Source organism: Pygoscelis adeliae, unplaced genomic scaffold (genome assembly GCF_000699105.1).
Source record: "Pygoscelis adeliae isolate BGI_AS28 unplaced genomic scaffold, ASM69910v1 Scaffold77, whole genome shotgun sequence".
Taxonomy (NCBI): Eukaryota; Metazoa; Chordata; class Aves; order Sphenisciformes; family Spheniscidae; genus Pygoscelis; species Pygoscelis adeliae.
In genome coordinates, this window is record NW_008825216.1 from 5,907,740 (window position 1) to 5,917,407 (window position 9,668).

At 42.2% G+C, this 9,668-nt stretch overlaps 2 protein-coding genes across 3 annotated transcripts in view; one reads left to right on the top strand and one right to left on the bottom strand.

The window, feature by feature from the left end:
• Positions 1-625: 625 nt before the first annotated feature.
• Positions 626-5,792, top strand: PDCD2 (programmed cell death 2). The gene is given in 6 exon segments (XM_009329246.1): positions 626-725; positions 1,268-1,335; positions 1,338-1,458; positions 2,481-2,596; positions 4,499-4,615; positions 5,311-5,792. Coding segments are annotated over 6 exon segments (684 nt in total). The 3' UTR covers positions 5,473-5,792.
• Positions 5,793-6,748: 956 nt separating this feature from the next.
• TBP (TATA box binding protein) overlaps positions 6,749-9,668 on the bottom strand; it is a 9,091-nt gene continuing 6,171 nt past the window's right edge. The window contains exons 6-7 of one of the 2 annotated variants that reach the window (XM_009329191.1): positions 9,282-9,382; positions 6,749-8,358 (exon numbers count right to left, since the gene is read on the bottom strand). In XM_009329191.1, the coding sequence (XP_009327466.1) occupies positions 8,352-8,358; positions 9,282-9,382 (108 nt within the window). In that variant the 3' untranslated portion in view covers positions 6,749-8,351. Of the gene's footprint in view, positions 8,359-9,281; positions 9,388-9,668 lie in introns of both variants that reach the window. The other variant, XM_009329192.1, reaches the window with a different exon arrangement.

Below are 9,668 nucleotides of genomic sequence, written 5' to 3' on the forward strand. Positions count from 1 at the left end.
GCTCACGCTCTGATCGCGCGGTGTTGGCCAGGAAACGCTGCCGTTGCAAAGCCGGCAGTCCTGTCGGCGTGCCGAACTTGCGTGTGGTGGGGGAAGGGCCTGCAGAGGAGAGGAGAGGAGAGAGAAGCCCGCGTCTTTTGCGTTGTTCCGTGGTTTGTAAGGAAACTACCGGTAATTCTTTCAGGTGTTTTTTCCCCCCCTGTTAGGTATTTACTTCAGGGACGTAAGAATGTGGGATCTTTGTTGTTCCTGGAAGGCTCGTAAGTTTCAGGCGTACCTTTGGTCTCTTTCAAAGACCTCTGTCTGTCCGCCTCATGTCACAAACAGCTGGAAGGATGTAGACCGATTTTTCCCCTTTGCAGGCTACTTTTAAGATGGCTTATCCACAAATCGTGAAGGAATGTGCAAAGGTGATGCCTTCACGAGATACTGTGATGGTCAGCAGATGAAAAGAGTACTTCCCACGAGTGTGCTATTGTAGAGACCCTTTTCTTAAGCCTCCCCTCTCCTGCTCTCTTGTCTCATTCATATGCTCGTTCGTTTGCTGGCTGTTAAGGGAACGAGTACAGAGCATTTCAAGTATTTCTTCAGTAGTCTTCAGAAGTATCACGTTAACATCGGTGCGATGAAACGTAGTGTGTGTGACGTATCTCCCGTCGTACATTGTGGGATGCTAGTCCCAAAAACTGTGACTGTAGGAAGTGAAAATAAGCAGAACGTTAAAAGTTGGTTTGTGCAAATCAAGTTATGGGACAGACATTTGAAACGTTTAATTGAAACAGCAGAAACCTGAAGCGTACTAGCATGAAGTTAATACCATCATTATGGAAGGTATACTTGATGTGTTTGTGGAAACTTTTCCTTTGCATATTGCGAGTAGGCAAAATAAGAAAAAATGGCATGGCCTCAGAGCACCTGATGCACGCTTGGCTTGCGTGCATATGCTAGTCAGAATGAGACGTGCACAGAGCTGTCAAACTGCAGGTTTGTTTTTCAAAATGCAGCTGCTGACACTATTTAGTCTGTCTTCCATCTCTCATAGATTTACAAAGATTCAAAGCAACGCATCACCTATTGTAGTTTTCTACTGTCCTTAATATAAAATCTTCCTTATCTTTAAATCAGGTCTAGCAGTGATGTAAATCGCTCTTGCTCACGCAGTGTTCGTGCTGTGCTTTTGCCATGTAGTTTGCTGCGTAGCTTTTGGGGAGAAGGACGCATAACGTGAGATGATGTTGTGAAGAGGTGTCTGTTTTCTGTTTTGTAGATGACTCGGCGGATGCAATTCCAGAGCATAACGAATTCCTTTTTCCAGAATACGAAATTCTGAAAAAAAAAACGCTCAGAAACCAGAATTTCTTGCTGACACAAGCATAGGGCCCGATGAGGAACAAGGAGCTGTAGATACATCAAAGGACCCCAAAGAAAAAGAGGAACTCGGAGCTTCAGGCAGTGCAGGTAAGAAGTAAGATGCTGTCTGTAATTCTTCCTAATGAAGCCTGTATTACATCTTTAAAATACAAAATACTAACTACCGGGGACAAAAGCCTAAATCTACAGTCATTTGTGATGCAAGTTTTTTGTATACATCCCGTAATAGAAGTTGCTTTTAGGGGAGAGACTTACTAAGCCCCAACCGCAGGAGCTGTTGAAGCGGCTGTTGCTGCAGTGAAGCTGCAGGTAGCTGGGAGTTACACCGTGTCCCTGTGCGCTTCCCGCCGGTAAGGAACAACTCAAGTGAGGAAAAACAGGGCCCTGAGCATCTGCTGCTGGACGCTATTGGAGTCAGGAGATTAAGTTAGATGGTCTCGGCTTGACTTGGTTCAATTTGTCTTAATTTACGGAAAATGCTTAACAAATGTCCTTCTCTGTGCTAGAAGAAAAGGCTGTTCTGAGGCTATTTTAATAGACCTTGAATTAAGCAATTGAAGCGCAGCCCCCTTCCTCAAAAAAGTCACGATACGTGTGCAGCTCACCGCACGGGCTTTGCGCACACCCAGGGTGGAGAGCTTGTGGTATTACAGGGGAAGGCTGCTAGGTTCCCAGCTGTCCCTTACTGTGGTCTGAAGCTGTCTCGATACGTGCCCCACGTTGATGTGAATGTGGGAGCATAACAGATGCACTCTTCAGTGCTAGGAACTGAAGTCTGGCACGTGCACGGCACGGGTGGCCTTTTCCAGATGTCACATTCTAAAGGTTCAGCAACCTCAGCGATAACCCGCTGGGAGTCATAAACTTTGGTAGATTAACTCCTTCCCTTTCCAGCGTTCCACTACTGACACCTGTTTAAAATGCAACTAAAACTAGTAAATGGATCTGTGTGTGACTGAATCTTAATATGTCACCAAAAAAAAAAGTCTTAGTGATTTACACTGGGAATGATTCTTGAGAGCAAAATGCACTTACAGGTACAATAGTGTTTTTAATTTTTGGCTGTCTTGCATTAGCCTGTAACCTGTGGCGTTTTTCTTCTTGCTTAGGTGAAGCATTTCAATCCTTGGATGAAGAGACATTGGAAGCAATGGCAAAACATGAGACTGAAGAAGACAAGATCTTCCAAACGTTTAAAGAGCGAGTAGCTGCCGAACCAGAGCAGGTCAGAAGATGGGGCAGCCTTAGAACTTAGAGGTTCTGGCACAGTGTCCTGCTGCACCTGCAAAATGTTTCACTGCCTTTCATATCTACAGTTAGAAATGGTGGTGGGGATGCCTCCTCATCCTCCACGCACCTTAACCAACATACCCTCATCTTCCTCACGTGCAGAACTTGATTCATGCTGATGTAAGAATTTAGCACCTGTTCATCTCTCTCAAACAGAAATTGGTGAGGATGAGAAGGCATAAGGGGCGCTGAAGCCAACATGGTGGGGGGAGGACCTGCCATCCTGTGAAGCAGTTCTAACCAAAGGAGGTGGTGAACCATCGCTGTCTTCCCCAGCTTTTGGCCCTGTTGGCTTTCCTTCTCAGCAGAACCAAAACTTCAGAGAGGAGCTCTGTCACAGTCACCAGCTGCATGGGGGGGTTGGTTTGGCTTTTTTTTAAGGTTGAAGAAATTAGTGATGTCTTTAAAATTTCAACTATTTAAAACAGAAATCTCCCGCCGTGCTATTTCCTGCTAACACAAGAGGCTGAAAAAACCCACATTGTCAAACAAAAACGTGCTTCCTGGCTCCATTCAGAGGAAACACAGGCCTAAATCCATGAAAGTGGTGGAGGAAGAAATTCTCTCCATGTTTTACCTCGTAGTTGAGGGGTGAGGGTGCGTGTCCAAAAAGTAGGAGACTGTGAGTCTGTTCCCTCCTCTGTTTGCGGTAGGTGCATCACCTCCCTCTCTGACCATCCCCATACTGACCGATCTGCGTAAGAGTCCTCTTGTTGATAATGCCTGATTTGCTATATAAATATTTAGATAGTAACAGAACAACAAAGGATACGAATGTCTGAAAATAACCTCCTCCTTGGATGTTAGGACAGTCCCCTTGCATTTAGATGCAGAACGGCAAACAGAAAGAGCTGGGTTGCATTCCTGACTTTTCTGTACGCTTCTGTCTGCTGATCTGTTAATCTGCTGTTCCTCCATGAATTGGAAATATAATGCCTGATCTAGCATTTCTGGGTCCCTTAATTAGAGAAATCAAATCGTAGCAATTTATCCCTGGATCATTGTGTCGTGGTTTAACCCCAGTTGGCAACTGAGCACCACGCAGCCGCTCGCTCACTCCCCCCCAGTGGGATGGGGGAGAGAATCAGAAGGGTAAAAGTGAGAAAACTCCTGGGTTGAGATAAAAACAGTTTAATAGGTAAAGCAAAAGTCACGCACGCAAGCAAAGCAAAACAAAGGAATTAATTCACTACTTCCCATGGGCAGGCAGGTGTTCAGCCATTTCTAGGAAAGCAGGGCTCCATCATGCATAACGGTTACTTGGGAAGACAAACGCCACCACTCCAAACGTCCCCCCGCTTCCTTTTTCTTCCCCCAGCTTTATATACTGAGCATGACGTCCCATGGAATGGAATATCCCGTTGGCCAGTTGGGGTCAGCTGTCCTGGCTGTGCCCCCTTCCAGCTTCTTGTGCCCCTCCAGCCTTCTCGGTCGGTAGAGCATGGGAAGTTGGAAAGTCCTTGACTAGTGTAAGCATTACCTAGCAACAACTAAAAACATCGGTGTGTTATCAACATTGTTCTCACCCTAAATCCAAAACACAGCACCGTAGCAGCTACTAGGAAGGAAATTAACTCTATCCCTGCCGAAACCAGGACACATTGAAAAAATGCTGTATGAATACTTGCATGATTCATACAGTTAAGAAAACCGATACAAAGAACCTGTCTTATTTAGAATACCGTGTTTGCAACTGATCAGACTTTGCCATCGGTATTACTTAAAGGAACTGACCTTTTTCTGCGCCATCTTACTGCTTTGTCTATGTCAGTAAATACCAATTTTATACCGAGATGAAAAGACAGTCTTGAGAACTTAAACTTCTGCTCTGTTTCAGATTATTAGATACTGCAGAGGAGGAGAAGGCCCAATCTGGGTATCGGGTGAAAATATTCCTGAAGAAAAAGATATCCCAAATTGTTTATGTGGTGCCAAAAGGATTTTTGAATTCCAGGTATTTAAATTCATTAAAGATAATACAGGTAACGTAGTTCAGACTTAACAGGCTCAAATTGTATAGTTGTTGGCTTGTAATTAGAGCAAAGTAGTTGAAGTTGCTACAAACTAACTATGCTAAATTGTACAGAGCCCTTATTTATTATCGTAACTGCTTTTTCCTGTAAGACTGTCACATACAGAAGGTAGGTAGGTTCCCATCTGATAATTTGCACCATCCATAAAATGGTGCACTTGTGAATATGGAACCATTGCTTAAGTAATAGGAGTCTGGTGTTGTATATTTAAAAAAAAAAGCCTTTACGATGTGAATTGGAAATATGTCTGGCTGGAAGTTGCGTCCTGTAGAATTTTAAATGCTGGAAGGATATGTGCGGTGAATACACTTAATGCTATGCAAAGACAAAACATAGTTATGAAGGTAATTTCAGATGGAAGGAGGCTTACAAATCGGGCAACGCTTAGTCAAATAAAACTTCTGTAGATAAAATAAGTAGGGCCATACCTTTCATTCCCTGTACATCTACTACACTGTTTTGGGAATTCCAAATTTATTTTATTTGAGCTGCTGTGTTACTTAGTAGCTTTGATGGGATTTTGGTGTAAGAACATAAATGAAGGCAGGACCCTTCTTTGGGAGGAGATGCAGGGAGAGGTAAGGAGCTGCCTCTAAACCCTTGTTTTTCCTTGAAGATTATGCCACAGCTCCTGAACCACCTTCAGGTTGACAGCCTCGGGGAGAGCGTTGACTGGGGAACGCTGGTGGTGTACACTTGTGCTGACAACTGCGGTGAGGGAAATGAATACCTGGAAGAGTTCATATGGAAACAAGACTTCTCTGCAGGCTATATTTAACTTCCATCAAGTTACTAAGTTTTGAGTCATCTAAATAGAGTACTTGCCTTGTTTCAGTGCATCTCTGCACTTTGCAAACAGGTAATTGAACTGAAGTCGCTGATAACTGTGTATCTTCTAACAGTGATAGAACTACTAAAAGCAGACCTTGACAGCCTCTCTCATGCTCCACAGGAGCTTTTACTTCAACATCTGTTCAGTGAATTTCACTTCAAGTCTCAATTCTGAATGTTTAAATAAAGATGAAATATTTTTGGATTGGTGAAAGTATCTTTTGTTGGTGACCGAACTTCCAAGAACTTAGATTGTTGTCTGTGAGGATTTTCTTTGTGCTACTCAAAAATTAACATTCATTCACAGAGAAAAGCAGACTACTGTAAGATCACTTGAGTGCTTATGCTCAGGTGTACAGAAGTCATAGCTAAGACAAAACTGCGTAGCCTTTCACTGTGGAACTTAAATCCGCTTCTCTTTCTCAAAAGGTATGCTGAATCTAACTTGGCAGTTGTTACATGTTCTGATTGAGTGGTTATTCAAGATAAAATGCAAAAAAATTGTTTTATCTGACTTAAAACTATTAACTGAGTTAAACTATTTCTGCATGGGCCCATCTGCTGCAGAAGCAGTTTAAGCAGAGCCAGCCACACCAGAATATGTTTGTCTTGTTACTTACTGCCTGTAGCAGCAGATTTTCAAGCTGAATTGTACCTTAAAAGTCTGCCGTCTTTGGTGAAGTTTAAAAATAAGTGCCCTCTGCAGGGATTCTTCTGCTATTTGACTGCCATATAGCTGAGGCAAGAGAAAAGTGAAACCGTAACGCTGAATTTACTGTGGTAGTTGCTTAACTACTCCTGTGGCTATAGCTACATTTGCAGAAAAGATAAGGCTTTTTGTGTGTGTGTGTGCGTCTCACTGTAGAGTTTACTTCGGTCATATATTCCCTTACCCTGCTCAAACCTTTCATGTCTGCTTACCAGTGATTCTGAAGGTGATTTTATGAAAGCCCTAGGCCCACTGTTGAGGGTTTTTTTTGTATTAATTTAGAAGTTGGGAATACTCAAATGAACAGGCAGGGAATGCTTTATGTATAAGCTGTTTGGTCATCACAGAACCTAATTTCTCAAAGGGTAGTTTTAAGCCTTGGTACGTGTCATGGAACAGCAAACAGGATCTTAAGTCACTATAGTACAGCTTGACCGATTTTATTGAAAACCATCCCACAGTTACTTAAGGCTCCCAAGCTTTTTTTGCAGGTAAGTTGGTAATAGTTCAGGGTCCTACAAAAGCATGGACAGTTGTACAGTTACGTTCAAGAGCACTCGGTAACGTTCATTAGCTCACAGCACAGACTGGTGCGGCACTGAAGGTGATAGTGTTTGGCTATCTTGGACTTACCCTGGCAAAGCTACGTTATTGAACAACAGCTTTCTGATGAGATCCATGAAACCAATTATTAAAAGGCCTGGAGAAACACCAGTGTACGCCACTATGGGGGGAGCACAGAAGACTAAGGATTAAGGTCCCTTAGGATTTGCAAACGGAGCAGTAGCAAAGCCAGCCAAAACTTCATTTTGCCTGGAATGAAACACCAACTTAGTAAATAGAGACCGCGGTTACATTGGGGTTAGTTTTAGATAAAAGCTGTTTGAAAGAACGTGCAAGTCCTAGAAAGGAGATTACTATTACTGGAAATTTACTGGAGGAAAAAAAAGTTTATTTTTAGTTCTCAGCCCATTAATCTTCAAGCACAGTTCAGAGGGAAGATTATGTACACACTGACTCTAGTTGGAAGGGCTTTGACGTTTTACAGGAACACTAATATAGTGAGACTGTCATAGTTGGTAAAATACAAAAGTAGCAATTTAAAGAAATTCTAGAAGCTAAGCAGGGATCTTTTGTTCCAATTCAGTCAAGTGTAGTTATTTAAGACTTGCATAAATCTCATTTGTTGAACATGAGGCAACACATACTTGAACACAAACTTCTTTAACCAGTCATCTCTCTTGCTTTAACATCCTAGAAATACTCAGGCTAGATGTTGCCAAGGATATGACTGCTGGTAAGCAAGCCAGAGCATTGTTACGATTCTCTCAAACGACAAGTCGCTTACTTACACTAGTGCATGTGCTATTGAAAAATACAGATTAAATTAAAAAAAAAAGTTTTCACTCTACCAGCTGGGTAATTTTAAAATTCATTAAGACAGTTCCCATAGTTGTATAAACAGGGTTTATTGTACATGTGGAGCTGAAGGAGGAAAGAGAAGGAAGGTATATATTATATATATATGTACAGTGAGCCATTTTCATTAATAAATTTATTCTGTCTTGCTTAATACTGGAAAGAGGGAATGTGTCTGGCACTGAAGAAATTTAAAATTGAAAAAATTTAAAAGCTTAAGTTCTGAAAATTATAAAAACCATGGTCTTATGGAAGGAAGTTAAAACATATATACATGGCAATTTAAGTGGTTTATACACTGAGTGACACAGTTGCATTTATCTTTTAAACCAACTTACGGATTTTCTATTAATAGAACTGGCATTAAAACTATTTAAAAGCTAGAACATAAATAAAACTTGGAGGGACTGCTCCAGGAACAGCCCAGTAAAGCAACTCACAGTAACTCAGTAAACATAATCAATAATACAGTTCCCCTTGAGCATCAGGGAAGTAGGCACTGACTGGGAAATAGTCCAATTCCTGGTGTTGCAGTTTCACTGGAAGTCCGTCTCTTGTTACTGCTGTGCCATACGCAATACCTTTTAAAATATACCCCTGATTTCTCTGAAAGATGTAGAAACTGTTACGTTGTCTTTCTGAATCCCTTTAAAATAGGATAGATGTTTTCAAATGCTTCATAGATTTCTGCTCGTACTTTAGCACCTAGAAAAAGAGAGGGAATTAAGTTAGTTTGTACCTTTCGTCAAATACTTAATTTGAGCTTTTAGAACGTTTATTTGAATGTGACTCTATATAAAACCTATGCATATCCATAAAAACCTATTTTTACAGATTTTTTTTTTTTTTAAAATACGCCTTCCATACAGAGCATACGTTACCAGCCTTCTCATTGTCTATTCTGATAACTGGCAAAACTTTCATTAGAATCTTCGTGCTTATGCTATACTTGCAAATGGGATTTTTTTGTACATAATTTCTGCAGGAGACCCAACTACAAAGCACAGCCCTACAGGATGTTTCTGCAGAAAGGCCTAACTGGTGGAGCTTTTTTCCAGAGCGTGAACATCTGGGGAGCAAGGTCTGGCAATGGGGACCGCTGCAGAGGCCCACCACTTGCCATACTACAGGGATATGCTCCTTTCGTCTGCGAGGCTTGTGGGTTTTTTTCTCGTAAGTAAGACGCGGCAGGAGGGGAAAAGGAAGGGTGTAGGTGGAGTGCCTGAGGTTGAGGAGGTCCGAGAGCTCGGGTATCTCCCCTGCTTTGGCTGCTCTATCAAAGGAGAATGGCAGCAGCCAAGCTGTCGAAGAACAGTTAGCTCAGTCACACACCCCCAGCACACAGAAACAGACTTTCAGGTTTTGCCAGAAATGTTACCTGCGCTCTTACAGCTTTTTGGGCACCTGCATACTTGATTAGGATTCGTGACCATTGCTTATATGGATTTAGCCAAACGCGTGGTTTGCTTTGCACGTTCTCATCCACATACTGTACTATCTGTTCTTTCTCAGTACTGTCTTCTCTAAAGGAAAGCACCTAGCAAATTACATACCTCTGGTATCACTGTGTGTTCTCGGTAATAAGGTCTAAATCTAACCTACTGGAGTAAGATACTGTCTTCGCTTACCAGTTAAAACCACTTTTCCAGAAACGAAAATAAGGAGAACAATTCTTGGCTTGATCATTCTGTAGATTAAGCCAGGAAACAGTTCTGGCTCGTAGCTGTAAGAGAAGAGAGTGACAGTGCTTAAACATGCTTGCAGACACATGTTCCATCCAGTCTTTCCTCTGCAGGACTGCAGGAATGGGCAGAGCAGATGTAGGCCTCAGTGAAATTTGCAGAGTAGCAGGGAAGATGGATCACTTTGATGCGTTCGTACTGGGCAACCTCAGTTACACCCAAGGCAGAGCAGCTATGGGAACGACGATGCAGGTTTCCCTCTGGTGCAAGGGAATAATCTAAAGAGATGTCACTCTCTAAGCTAGTCAATATGGAGCAAGAATGAAGCATAAG